This window comes from Chelonia mydas, chromosome 12, assembly GCF_015237465.2.
Source record: "Chelonia mydas isolate rCheMyd1 chromosome 12, rCheMyd1.pri.v2, whole genome shotgun sequence".
Lineage (NCBI taxonomy): Eukaryota > Metazoa > Chordata > Testudines > Cheloniidae > Chelonia > Chelonia mydas.
Window position 1 is genome coordinate 2,954,814 of NC_051252.2, and position 14,161 is coordinate 2,968,974.

The 14,161-nt window shown below is 48.1% G+C and overlaps 1 protein-coding gene across 2 annotated transcripts in view; it reads left to right on the forward strand.

Moving 5' to 3' along the window:
• HYDIN (HYDIN axonemal central pair apparatus protein) overlaps positions 1 to 14,161 on the forward strand; it is a 446,380-nt gene that overhangs the window by 397,418 nt on the left and 34,801 nt on the right. For both annotated transcript variants that reach the window (XM_043526330.1, XM_043526331.1), the window contains 5 exons: positions 226 to 341; positions 5,700 to 5,934; positions 9,310 to 9,522; positions 10,161 to 10,299; positions 12,585 to 12,750. In XM_043526330.1, the coding sequence (XP_043382265.1) occupies positions 226 to 341; positions 5,700 to 5,934; positions 9,310 to 9,522; positions 10,161 to 10,299; positions 12,585 to 12,750 (869 nt within the window). The remainder of the gene's footprint in view (positions 1 to 225; positions 342 to 5,699; positions 5,935 to 9,309; positions 9,523 to 10,160; positions 10,300 to 12,584; positions 12,751 to 14,161) is intronic.

Genomic DNA, 14,161 nt, shown 5'->3' on the forward strand with positions numbered 1-14,161 from the left:
GATACACTGTAGAACCATCTGCTGAAATGTGTGGGCCACATTCTGCTCCCCTCAAGCTGAATAGCACTTGTGGACCCATTCTGAATGATGCAACAGCTTGCAGAGCAAAGCGCTACTCAGCATGAGTAAGGGTGTCAGAACCTAACCCTAGGTGATTTTTCAGTGCTTGCTTAGCCCTTCTATGAGACCTTATTTCTTCTCCCTTTTGCCCTGCTGCCTTTGCAGGTTCCAGCTGTCCAATAAGGGCAATGTGGCGCTGGAGTACTCCTGGAAGGTGGTCATGGAAGACAGCAGAAGGGCAGTCAACTTTACCGAAGAACCGTTGCCATGCAGTCCTGAAGGTATAGCAGTCAGCCCCCTCCCCACGGCACCTGGTGCTCCCCACAGCAGCTTCCTCCTGTAACCCATAGGGGCTTTACAGCATTCAGGGAACCTGAGAGCTCAGGGAGCAGACTGGGTCTCTTTGCCTGAGGCACCAAGACAGCACAGTTCTGAAGGTGACATCATAGCTCTGCTTCCCTCCCCATGTCCTCCCCCATCATCCTCAGGCAAGTGGCTTCTTTCAGGTTTGGATAAAGAGTCTTCCTTTTTGCCCCCTCTGATTGCTTTCTTTCCAGCTCCCCCCACCTTCAGAGTGCCCAGAACTGGTACGGCAGAGCTGCTAGGCACTGTGGAAAGGTCAGCAAAGGTCAGAGAGGTCAAGGGAGGAGAGCAGTTAGGGCCACACGTTGGCGGGGTTCAGAAGCTGAAAAGGGAGCATGGGAGGAGTCCTGCTGGAGGATCGCAGGGTAATGGAATCCAGGTCACTGGTAGGGAACACCCGGTCAGAAAGGGTCCCTGGGCCGTTAAGAGTCGGCCGGCGGTGCTGCAGCGCTAAGGAAGGCTGGTCCCTACCTGTCCTGGCTGCACCGCGCTGCACCCTGGAAGCGACCAGCAGGTCCGGCTCCTAGGCGGGGGGGCGGGGGGGGCCATGGGGCTCCACACGCTGCCCCCACGCCGAGCACTAGCTCTACACTGGGGTCGGGGGGCAGTGCCTGTGGATGAGAGCAGTGCATGGAGCCTCCTGGCCCCCAGTCTAGGACCCGAACTTGCTGGCTGCTTTTGGAGCACATGCAGCATGGTGCCAGGACAGGCAGGGAGCCTGCCTTAGCCCCCCCACCACTGCGCCACTGACCAGGAGCCACCCGAGGTAAGCCCACCCCAGAGCCCTTACCCCTTCCTGCACCACAACCCCCAGCCTGAACCGCAGCCCCCTCCCTCACTCCAAATCCCTCAGCCCCACCCCCCCAGCCCGGAGCCCCCTCCTGCACCCCAAACCCCTCATCCCCGGCTGGAGTCCTCACCCCCTCCCACACCCCAACTCCCTTCCCTAGCCTGGAGCCTTCTCCCACACCCTGAACCCCTTATTTCTGGCCCCACCCCAGAGCCCGCACCTGCAGCTAGAGCCCTCACCCACTCCCGCACCCCAACTCTCTGCCCCAGACCAGTGAAAGTGAGTGAGGGTATGGGAGAGCGAGGCACCGAGGGAGGGGGAATGTAGTGAGCGGGGGCTGGGCCTCGAGGCAGGGTTGGTGAAGGGGCAGGGCCTCGGGGAAAGGGCAGGGCTCAGGTGTTTGATTTTTTTGCGACTAGAAAGTTGGCAACCCTAGTCACTGGGGGAGAGGTAGGAGCTGGGTTGCTGTTGGAGGGAAACAGGGATGCATGTCTTTGATTAAATGTTTGTTTAAAAAGAAGAAAAAGATGCGAAAATACCCAGATGTGGTGTCAGGAAGCAGCTGTGCCCCAGATCCAAGAGCAGCACGGGCAGTTCAGAGCCTGCATTCTGAGTCATCACTCAGCATTTTGCGGCAGAGATATGGAATCATAGAATCGTAGAATTATAGGACTGTAAGGGACCTTGAAAGGTCTTCAAGTCCAGTCCCCTGCACATTATCTTTCTGGGTACTGAAGTTTAGCTGACTGGTCTGTAATTCCCCAGGTTCTCCTTATTCCCCTTTTTATAGCTTGGCACTATCTTTTCCCTTTTCCAGCCCTCTGGAATCTCTTCTGTCTTCCATGACTTTTCAAAGATAATCACTAATGGCTCAGACATCTCCTCAGTTAGCCCCTTGAGTATCCTAGGATGTATTTCATCATGCTCCGATGACTTGAAAATATCTAACTTGTCTAAGTAATTTTTAACTTCTTCTTTCCCTATTTTAGCCTCTGATCCTACCTCATTTTCACTGGCGTTCACTGTGTTAGACGTCCAGTCAATACTAATCTTTTTGGTGAAAACTGAAACAAAAAAGTCATTTAGCACTTCTGCCATTTCCACCTTTTCTGTTATTGTTCCTCTGTCCTCCCCACCCACATTGATGAATTATTGTTTTCCCCCCTCTTAGGCCCTGATTCAACAAGGCCCCTAAGCATGTACGTAACTTCGAACACAGACATGCTTAACGTTATGCACACGCTTAGTAGCCTTGTTGAACTGGGGCCATAATATAGACATATTTTGCAAGCAGGAGGAAAAGTATTTGTAATTAAAGCTGCGTTTTTGTTTTTATGATGGTCTCATACATGCAGCAGCAGGGTCTGTTCAATGATGTGGTGTTCTCTCCCAGCATGGCCTAGGCTGCTCTGTTTGAGGCATGAGGGCGCTTTGCTAACTATTTCTGTGCCTCTCTAACATGTCTTCAGCAGCTGTGCAGCGTCTTATGCAGCCAGCTACCAAAAGGGTGAGAAGGACAAGGACCGACTTTTTACGAGTAAAACTAACATCAGCAGTTAAATTAGTTAGGATGGAAATAAGCACTATCAATACTCATGCTCAAGGCATAAACTCATCACCAAGTGGGTCAGGAAGGAAATTCTCCTGCAGTGTAATGTATAAATTGGTGTACTGAAGGAATTTAACATCTGGCAATGGCCACGCCCTGAGTCATAGACTCATAGATATTAAGGTCAGAAGGGACCATTATGATCATCTAGTCTGACCTCCTGCACAATGCAGGCCACAGAATCTCACCCACCCACTCCTGCAATAAACCTCTCTCCTATGTCTGAGCTACTGAAGTCCTCAAATCATGATTTAAAGACTTCAAGGTGCAGAGAATCCTCCAGCCAGTGACCCGTGCCCCATGCTACAGAGGAAGGCGAAAAACCCCCAGGGCCTCTGCCAATCTGCCCTGGAGGAAAATTCCTTCCTGACCCCAAATATGGTGATCCGCTGAACCCTGAGCATGTGGGCAAGATTCACCAGCCAGATACCCAGGAAAGAATTCTCTGTAGTAACTCAGATCCCATCCCATCTAACATCCCATCACAGGCCATTGGGCATATCTACCACTAATAGTCAAAAATAATTAATTGCCAAAATCATGTTATCCCATCATACCATCTCCTCCATAAACTTATCGAGTTTAATCTTGAAGCCAGATAGGTCTTTCGCCCCCACTGCTTCCCAAGGCTATTCCAGAACTTCACTCCTCCGATGGTTAGAAACCTTCATCTAATTTCAAGTCTAAACTTCCCAATGGCCAGTTTATATCCATTTGTTCTTTGGTCCACATTGGTACTGAGCTTAAATAATTCCTCTCCCTCTCCGGTATTTATCCCTCTAATATATTTATAGAGAGCAATCATATCTCCGCTCAACCTTCTTTTGGTTAGGCTAAACAAGCCAAGCTCTTTGAGTCTCCTTTCATAAGACAGGTTTTCCATTCCTTGGATCATCCTAGTAGCCCTTCTCTGTACCTGTTCCAGTTTGAATTCATCCTTCTTAAACATGGGAGACCAGAACTGCACACAGTATTCCAGATGAGGTCTCACCAGTGCCTTGTATAACGGTACTAACAGCTCCTTATCTCTACTGGAAATACCTCGCCTGATGCATCCCAAGACCGCATTCGCTTTTTTCACAACCATATCACATTGGCGGCTCATAGTCATCCTGTGATCAACCAATACCCCAAGGTCCTTTTCCTCCTCGATTACTTCTAATTGATGCGTCCCCAGCTTATAACTAAAATTCTTGTCATTAATCCCTAAATGCATGACCTTACACTTCTCACTATTAAATTTCATCCTATTACTATTACTCCAATTTACAAGGTCATCCAGATCCTCGTGTATGATATCCCGGTCCTTCTCTAAATTGGCAATACCTCCCAGCTTTGTATCATCCGCAAACTTTATTAGCACACTCCCACTTTTTGTGCCGAGATCAGTAATAAAAAGATTAAATAAGATTGGTCCCAAAACCGATCCCTGAGGAACTCCACTGGTAACCTCCCTCCAGTCTGACAGTTCACCTTTCAGTATAACCCACTGTAGTCTCCCTTTTAACCAGTTCCTTATCCACCTTTCAATTTTCATATTGATCCCCATCTTTTGCAATTTAACTAATAATTCTCCATGTGGCCCCGTATCAAATGCTTTACTGAAATTGAGGTAAATTAGATCCACTGCGTTTCCTTTGTCTAAAAAATCTGTTACTTTCTCAAAGAAGGAGATCAGGTTGGTTTGGCACGATCTACCTTTTGTAAAACCATGTTGTATTTTGTCCCATTTACCATTAACCTCAAAGTCCTTAACTACTTTCTCCTTCAAAATTTTTTCCAAGACCTTGCATACTACGGATGTCAAACTAACAGGTGTGTAGTTACCCGGATCACTTTTTTTTCCTTTCTTAAAAATAGGAACTGTGTTAGCAATTCTCCAGTCATACGGTACAACCCCTGAGTTTACAGATTCATTAAAAATTCTTGCTAATGGGCTTGCAATTTCATGTGCCAATTCCTTTAATATTCTTGGATGAAGATTATCTGGGCCCCCCGATTTAGTTCCATTAAGCTGTTCGAGTTTCGCTTCTACCTCAGTTATGGTAATATCTACCTCCATACCCTCATTCCCATTTGTCATGCTACCATTATCCCTAAGATCCTCATTAGCCTTATTAAAGACTGAGGCAAAGTATTTGTTTAGATATTGGGCCGTGCCTAGATTATCCTTAACCTCCACTCCATCCTCAGTGTTTAGCGGTCCCACTTCTTCAGGGTGCTCTGGACCATTGGGCTGTTCCATTATGCCCTTACTTTGTGGTTTGATGGCTATTGCTAGCTGTGGAAGCTTGATAAACAGAGGAAGAGAAGACCAGACACTGCAATATGCACCAGTGCTGTTCCTTGATCACTTAATGCCTGCCTACCTTTTCAGCTGAAAGGACATACACACAATGAGCCACATTCTGCCCTCAGATTCATCTGTGCAACCCTGCTAACCAGGCATGGATGTACGTGCGGGCATGATTTGTTCAGACCAGCATGATGGGGTGTCTTTCAGTATTTCGATTTCATGCCTTTGTATGGAACTTTTCTAGGTGTTTTTCAGCATATGTATTCTCCCCAGCTGCCCCTTCTGCCCGCCCTTTGCCCTCACTTTCCCACTACTTCTTGGCTCTCACTTGGATGAGGAGTTGGTAAGAGGCAGTGCAGAAGTGATGACATGAAGCCTCATTACACCTTTCATTAACACAGGTTGGAATTATCCTTGGAAAGGATTTGCAAAGGGGGATAGCCTTTGTGTGGTCTTTAAGCCAAATCCCCTCGGCCTTCTGTCCATCATACTGAATCAGGGGGTCTGGGCTCAGAACAAGAGGTTTCGTCCTCAAAGACAAATCCAGTGTAACTGACCTAACCACCCATTCCTTAACACAGGGGAGTTCCCATCTGCCACGTCTGCTGCCTCCACCAAACTACCCTGCAGCCAACCCGCTAGCCAGCTAGGCAGTGTTCTGGAGAGTGTCTCATCCTTCCTGTGTGCTGTTGCTGCTCTCCCTCCATTCTCCATGGAACCCAGCAGCGGCATCATCCCAGCCGGGAAGAAGCAGCAGTTCCTGTTGAAATTCTCCCCACTGGAAGTGGGAGAGTTTGAGGGCCACTTACTCTGCAGGTAGGAAACACTCTGGATGGATCGCATCTTGACAAGTGCTAATAACACGGAATTATTGTCCAGAGGACTTTGGTGTAAATGGGATTTGGTGCTCTCTGAAATGGATGGACCAAGTATGCAGTCGAGGAAAGGTGGGGCATCAAAAACCTACAGCTTTGTTTAGTCCCAGCTTGGAAGCCTTTAGCCCTGGGACCAAACCTGTGCCATCCCTTAGGATCCCTTAGGCTGTTTAGTTCTGGAGGGAAGGTGATCAGGGATGAAAAAGAATCATAGAAGATTAGGGTTGGAAGAGACCTCAGGATGTCGTCTAGTCCAATCCCCTGCTCAAAGCAGGAACAACACCAACTAACTCATCCCAGTCGGACCGTAAAAACCTCTAAGGATGGAGATTCCACTACTTCCCTAGGTAACCCATTCCAGTGCTTCACCACCCTCCTAGTGAAATATTTTTTCCTAACATCCAACCTAGACCTCCCACTTGAGACCATTGCTCCTTGTTCTGTCATCTGCCACCACTGAGAACAGCCGAGCTCCATCCTCTTTGCGACTCCCCTTCAGATAGATGAAGGCTGCTATCAAATCCCCCCCTCACTCTTCTCTTCTGCAGACTAAATAAGCCGAGTTCCCTCAGCCTCTCCTCATAGGTCATGTGCCCCAGCCCCCTGATCATTTCCGTTGCCCTCCGCTGGAGTTTCTCCAATTTGTCTACATCCTTTCTGTAGTGGGGGCCGAAAACTGGACACAATACTCCAGGTATGGCCTTACAAGTGCCGAATACAGGGGTATAATCACTTCCCTCGATCTGCTGGCAATGATCCTACTAATGCAGCCCAATATGCCATTGGCCTTCTTGGCAACAAGGGCACACTGCTGTCTAATATCCAGCTTCTCATCCACTGTAATCCCCAGGTCCTTTTCTGTTGAACTGCCACTTAGCCAGTCAGTCCCCGGCCTGTAGCAGTGCATGGGATTCTTCCATCCTAAGTGCAGTCCTTGTTGAACCTCATCTGATTTCTTTTAGCCCAATCGTCCAATTTGTCTAGGTCAATCTGGACCCTATCCCTACCCGCCAGGGTATCTACCTCCCACCCCGCCCCAGCTTAGTGTCATCCACAAACTTGCTGAGGGTGCAATACATCCCATCATCCAGATCATTAACGAAGATGTTGAACAAAACCGGCCCCAGAACAGACCCCAGGGGCACTCCACTTGATACCGGCTGCCAGCTAGACATGGATCACTACCCGTTGAACCTGACGATCTAGCCAGCTTTCTATCCACCTTATAGTCCATTCTTCCAGCCCATACTTCCTTAACTTGCTGGCAAGAATACTGTGGGAGACCGTATCAAAAGCATTGCTAAAGTCAAGGTATATCATGTCCACCACTTTCCCCATATCCACAGAGCCAATTATCTAATTATAGAAAGCAGTCAGGTTGGTCAGGCATGACTTGCCCTTGGTGAATCCATGTTGTCTGTTCCTGGTCATCTTCCTCTCCTCCAAGTGCTTCAAATAGATTCCTTGAGGACCTGCTCCATGATTTTTCCAGGGACTGAGGTGAGGCTGACTGGCCTGTAGTTCCCTGGATTCTCCTTCCCTTTTTTAAAGATGGGCACTACATTAGCCTTTTTCCAGTCATCCAGGACCTCCCCCGATCGCCATGAGTTTTCAAAGATAATGGCCAATGGCTCTGCAATCACATCAACCAACTCCCTCAGCACTCTCGGATGCATTAGATCCGGCCCCAGGGAGTTGTTCATGTCCAGCGTTTCTAAATAGTCACCTGGTCACCTGCCATGTTTTCTGTTCTTTCTGTTTATCAGGATGGTTTGTTCCTATGCCTTCAATAAGGCTTTTTTAAAATACAGCCAGCTCTCCTGGATTCCTTCCCCCTCATGTTATTCTCCCAGGGGATCCTGCCCATCAGTTCCCTGAGATTGTCAAAATCTGCTTTTCTGAAGTCCAGGGTCCATATTCTGCTGCTCTCCTTACTTCCTTTTGTCAGGATCCTGAACTCGACCATCTCATGGTCACTACTGCCCAGGTTGCCACCCACTTCTACTTTCCCTGCCAATACTTCCCTGTTTTGTGAGCAGTGGGTCAAGAGGATCAGGCCGCCAGTTGGTTCCTCCAGCACTTGCACCAGGAAGTTGTCCCCAGCACTCTCCAGAAACTTCCTGGATTGTCTGTGCATTGCTGTATTGCTCTCCCAGCAGATGTCAGAGTGTTAGAAGTCCCCCATGAGAACCAGGGCCTGTGATGTGGAAACGTCTGTTAGTTGTCCAAAGAAAGCCTCGTCTACCGCATCCTCCTGGTCTGGTGGTCAAGAGCAGACTCTCACCACAACATCACCCTTGTTGCTCTCGCCTCCAAAGTTAAACCAGAGACTCTCAACAGGCTTTTCTCCAGTTCCATACTGGAGCTCTGAGCAGTCATACTGCTCCCTTACATGCAGTGCAACTCCCCCACCTTTTCTGCCCTGCCTGTCCTTCCTGAACAGTTTATACCCATCCTGACAGTGCTCCAGTCTTGTGAGTTACCCCACCAAGTTTGTTATTCCAGTCACATTATAGTTCCTTGACTGTGCCAGGACTTCCAGTTCTCCCTGCTTGTTTCCCAGGCTTCTTGCATTCATGTACAGGCACCTAAGATAACTAGCCAATTGCCCAACTTTCTCAGTATGAATCAGGAGGCCTCCCCTGTTGCACGCTCCTCCTTCTGTTTCCTCCCAGTATCCCACTCCCCCACTTACTTCTGAGCTTAGGTCTCCATCCCCCGGCGAACCTAGTTTAGAGCCCTCCTCACTAGGTTAGCCAGCCTGCCTGTGAAGATGCTCTTCCCTCTCTTCGTTAGGTGGATTCCATCTCTTCCTAGCAATCCTTCTTCCTGGGAACCTGAAACATACTGGGAAAACTCACTTTAAAAAAATGTTTAAAATGGGGATTGGGTACAAGTAGGATTCCGCCTTTCAGAGATGGATGGTAAGTAATTCACAGTCCTCCTGCAGCCCCTTTGCCTGGCTTGTACCATTCTGGTGGAGTCCTAATGACTAATACTAATTTACCTTGGGTATGGGAAATCACTTAAGCCCCAAGAGGTTCGATCACTAGTACTGGCTTTTGGATGAGTATGGAAACTTAGCAAGGGCTTATCCATATTGAGTCACCAATGACCTCCAGCGTGTTTATCAGTAAAGGTGTCACTTTTCTCGCACTGAGGAATTACTATACATTTGTCTCCTTTGCTGCCTCATCACCACAAAGTGAGCTTCACTGCTCGGTACATCAGAGAGAGGACGTGAAAGCTGTGTACAACAAAGCCATAAAACTGCCCCGCTGCCTTTGATAACACTAACTGGTCCATTTCTTCTCAGTATCCCCAACCTGAAGCCCAATCACCAATGCCCCGTAGTGGCTGTGAAGGGGAGAAGCCTCCTGCCATACTGCCATTTCGAGCTGGAGGACTCTGACTACCTCACCGCAAACAGGCGCAACCCAGAGCTGCGAGGGCCCCGGGGGGCTGCACTGGATCCCAACACCAGGGTGATAGAGTTTGCATCCGTCGGAGTGCATGCTCGGAACAGCAGGTGGGCATGGAGAAGGCTTGACTTGCTGACTACTGGCTATTCACAACAACTCAGCCAGAGACCCACCAGCTCAATCTTCTAAACTCCTTGTGGCACAGCTGCACCGTTCCTATGGTCAGCTCTCAGTAGATCACTTGGGGCTCTGGGAAGACAGGAGCAACATAGACGAGCCATCTTTGCTTCCACCATCCAGTCCTGCAACAAACGTAGCTGGTCCCCAGCCCATAGGTATCGTCGAGTATAACTCTCCTTTCTCTCCGCAGGAGACTCTTTGAATACTTGAGTCGGACTGGGGCAGAGAAGGAAATAACCCCTCTAGAGAGCTGCACTTAGGAAAGAGCCTTGTTATGTTGGATTTTACCCTCATCACTCTGGAGCTAGGGTTTGCATTGGAGTGACCTCAGTATCTGTTTACAGATGGTAAAGGTAGCCAGTCGGCCCAGAGGGCTGTGGGGCTCCAAAACCGGTAATGGGATGGAGCTGTCATGCCCATAGCAGTAGAGGTAGATGGGGTGTGCCAAGGAATCCTCCCTTGGAGGAGCTGGCAGCGCCTGGTGTCTGCTGAGCAGCCAACCCACTAGCTCCCAGAACCATTCACTGCTCCCTTTCTAATGGCAATTTCTGTTTGTTCTGGCCAGGACCTTCATGCTTGTGAACCCCACCAATTCCACCTACTCCTTCCAGTGGGCTTGTGAACAGTCAGAAGACTTGCGAGAACAGTCAGTCTTCAGCTGTCTGACAGAAATGGGCCAGATCCGGCCTGAGAAAAAGGCCGAGGTAGGAGGGAGGCTGATGCAGGTGTCTCGCCTAGTGGTGTGCAGGTCTCACTGTATACAATACCGCTCTAACTGTAATGCATAGCTCTTACACAGCACTTTGTTTTCAAGCACTTTAAAGAGCTGAGCTTATTTCAACCCTGCAGGCGCAGGTGGTGCCAACTTGCATCACCACCTCCCAAGGAGCGGGCATGGGGAGGGACTGGCAGAGGAAGGGCAGCTTTAAATGCAGTCTGGGTTGCCACTGGTGCCCCACGGATGGAGCGTGCCCCAGAGATTAATGGAATCAGCATGTCTCCTGGTTGCCATGGCCCTGCCCACTCACTGGCCGGCCTAGCCCACTTTGTAGGCTGTGCCAGCCTGCTCCAGCTCCCTTGGCTAAGCAGGGACTACAGGCAGCTTGTTCCCCTGCAACACCTCAGTGCAGGTAGCCTTTCGAACTCACCCCCAGGCTATGCGGGCAGGCAGGGGCCTGTCTCAGTAATAACTAGTTCTCACAAGCTCCCTCTGACATAGGTGAGTAAGAAAATGAAATGGGCAGGTGGGTGAGGGTAAGGAAGGAGGTTTCTCCGAGAGCAGAAATGAATAGGGACCCAGAGACAAAGCCTGGAGCCTGGGGATTGGATGATCCAGCTGAGCAGTGTTGGGATACAGAGTCTTTCCACTATAGTTTGAATCTCTCGAAGGCCGTTAGGGGCTGCCTGTTGTCTGTGTGACAGCAAGCTGTCTAGTGGCCAATGTGAAGCATATTGTCTCACTTCAGATCCTTGTGATTAGCCAGTTCACATAGCAAACTGGCACAGTGCCATCCCAGTCCCGCCCAGGGGGTTATGTGTTAAGCAGGCATGGAAGCTGCCCTCTGATCCTTTCAGGTAGCTGCCATGGTCAGAAGTGAGAAAATTCTGGAGGGGAAGTTTGCTCTCACCTATTTTGTGACTAACTAGAGGGCTCCAGTCTGCATGACAGCAGACTATTGGAGACAGGATGCTGCAGCTACAGTAGGGAGTGTGGGTATCTCTCCTCATGAGCAATAGCCATGTCCAAGTGTGAGGAAACCAGAATGAGGGAAGGGAACCATAGTGGTGGGAGGACAGAGAAGTGCCTGGGTAGAATACAGGGAGTCCCTAAAGAACTTTCTGTTCCAGAAATGACGACTCTTCCTGCTCCGTGTCATTCATTGGGTCAGCCTGCACAGGCTGGAAATCAGCACAGAATCTGGCCCATTGTCTTAGTGTTCTCTGCTCAAACCATCTTAGGGCATCTCCTTTTGCACATGGCACAAACCTGCGCCAGGAAATTCTTGAATGGAAGGGAAGAGTTTTGTCTACATAGGGACACTCAAGAAAGTTAATCTGCATTAACTAAAGATATGAATTTAAAGTGGATTAATTAAATCACATTAAACCCCTTGTGTGGACACTCCTATTCAGAATTAGAGTGGCCTTAATTGGATTAAGATTATATCACTTCAGTGAATTAAGATAAATTGAATTAAGGCCACTTTAATTCTGAATAAGAATGTCCACACAGGTTTAATGTAGTTTAACTAATCCACTTTAAAAATTAATTTGGATTAAGTTTCCTGAGTCTGCCTATGTAGAGAAGCCCTAAGTGTGTCTCAGTCACTGTGGGCATCGGCTGGCCACCTGCTCCTTCATTCCAGAGCAGGTGTTGTGTTCTCTTGACCTTGGAGTTATGGTACTCTGCGCTTTTTTTTTTTGGCACACCTAAGCCCGAGCATCTGAGAAAGTCAAAGCAAAATCAATATGACCCAATCCAGCAGCTCCATTTACTTATTAGAGATGTCTGCCTTGATTAGGTTTGCTGCTGGCTATTTTGTGCAATGCCTGAGCTCACATGCAGCTTGCAGTTCACAGGAAAGCTAGCAGGTATTCATTCCTCACTGAGGCAATGGTTTGCACAAGATCCCGAAGGGATGAGAAACCCTTTGTACTGTGCTTGTAGAGCAAGAAAATGGAGCTGTCACGCCATAAGAACGTGACCTTTCTGATCAACCCCAATGTATGTGTAACCCGGCCTACGCAGTCTGACTGTGTATTCGTCTGCTACAGCCTTTGAGCTGCGGAACCAGGGTTCTTCAGCACAGGCTGCAGAGGCTCTTCAACTTAGTTATTCTCTGTGATCTAGCTACGAGGTGGAGACAGAGAGCCACATATAGTATTACACCTGTCCCATTCCTGAAGCCCCATCCAAGTCTGGCGTGTGACCCATTTCACCATCACTCCATGGACAGTCACCTGATTTAATTTGCCTCTTCTTCCTCAGGTCACATTTGAATTCATCCCGCAGCACCTGGGTATCACAGAATCGTTTTGGACCTTTACAATCGCTGAACAGAACATCTCAGTCCCATTCCTGTTGGTGGGCAACACCACCGACCCCTCAGTATCTCTGGACAGATCCCACCTGAACTATTTCTCTCTGTTAGTCGGTAAGGACAGATTCTGTGTCCCGCACTATGGGAGCCTGTGGTTGCTGCTACCTTCCACTTTTCTCTCCATTCAAAAATGTAATGTTCTGTAGTTACTGTTGATCCTAATTCTATTATTTAACATTAAAAAAACAGAGGCTGAAAGTGGAAAAGAGCACTTCAAAGGAGAAAAACAATTCCTGTCCATCTATCTTAGGGTTTATATTGCTGCCCACCTTAGTATCTGAGCACCTTCCATGTAAAATCAATAACAATATTCAGCAGCAGTCAAAAAAGCTAATGTTAGGAACCCTTAGGGAAGGGATAGATAATAAGACAGAAAATGTCATAATGCCACTGTATAAATCCATGATACTCCCACAACTTGAATACTGTGTGTAGTTGTGGTTGTCCAGTTTCAAAAAAGATATATTAGAATTGGAAAAGGTCCAGAAAAAGGCAACAAAAATGATTGGGGTATGGAACAGCTTCCATATGAGGAGAAATTTAAAAGACTGGGACTTTTCAGCTGAGAAAATAGGCAGCTGAGAGGGAGGGATCTGATAGAAGTCTATAAAATCATGACTGGTGTGGAGAAAGTGAACAAGGGAACGTTATTTACCCCTTCACATAATACAAGCACCCAGGGTCACCCAATGAAATTAACAGGCAGCAAGTTTAAAACAAACAAAAGGAAGTACTTCACACAATGCACAGTCAACTTGTGGAACTCATTGCCAGGGGATGTTGCGAAGGCCACAAGTGTAACTGGGTGCAGCAGAGAATTAAATAAGTTCATGGAGGACAGGTCCATCAGTGCCAGGGATGCCACTCCACACTCAGGGTGTCCCTAAACCTCTGACTATGAGAAGCTGGGACTGGACGAGAGGGCATGGATCACTCAATAATTGCCCTATTCTTTTCATTCCTTCTGAAGCATCTGGTACTGACCACTGTCGCAAGACAGAATCCTGCGCTAGATGAACCATTGGTGTGACCCAGTGTGGCCGCTCTTATGTTCTTAATAGCAAAGATCCTAGTTGATTTCATGCAGCATCTGGCATTTCTCCCTTTTCAGGCTCAGAATTCTGCATGGGGGGGTGTTGGTTGGTTGGTTTGTTTTTTAAAGATTTTATTAATTTAATTTATTTTTGTTTGGTTGGTAGGGGTTTAAGGGTAGAAAGGGTGTCAGATTTCAAATTTCTCAAGCAAAGATGCTTATTAGTGGTGAGTGAGATATAGCAACTGGGAAGAGGGAGAGTGGAGTAAAAAATGAGTTAAAAAAGAGATCTCAGATTTGTTCTATGGAGCTTCTGTTGTCAGCTGAAGCCCAGCCCATCCATTCATCCACCAGTACAGTATGTGAGTGTGTGTCAAGGGGTTGGTCCCATGTCAAAGTGTCATTGGTCCATGCCTGGTGTGGGGACATTAG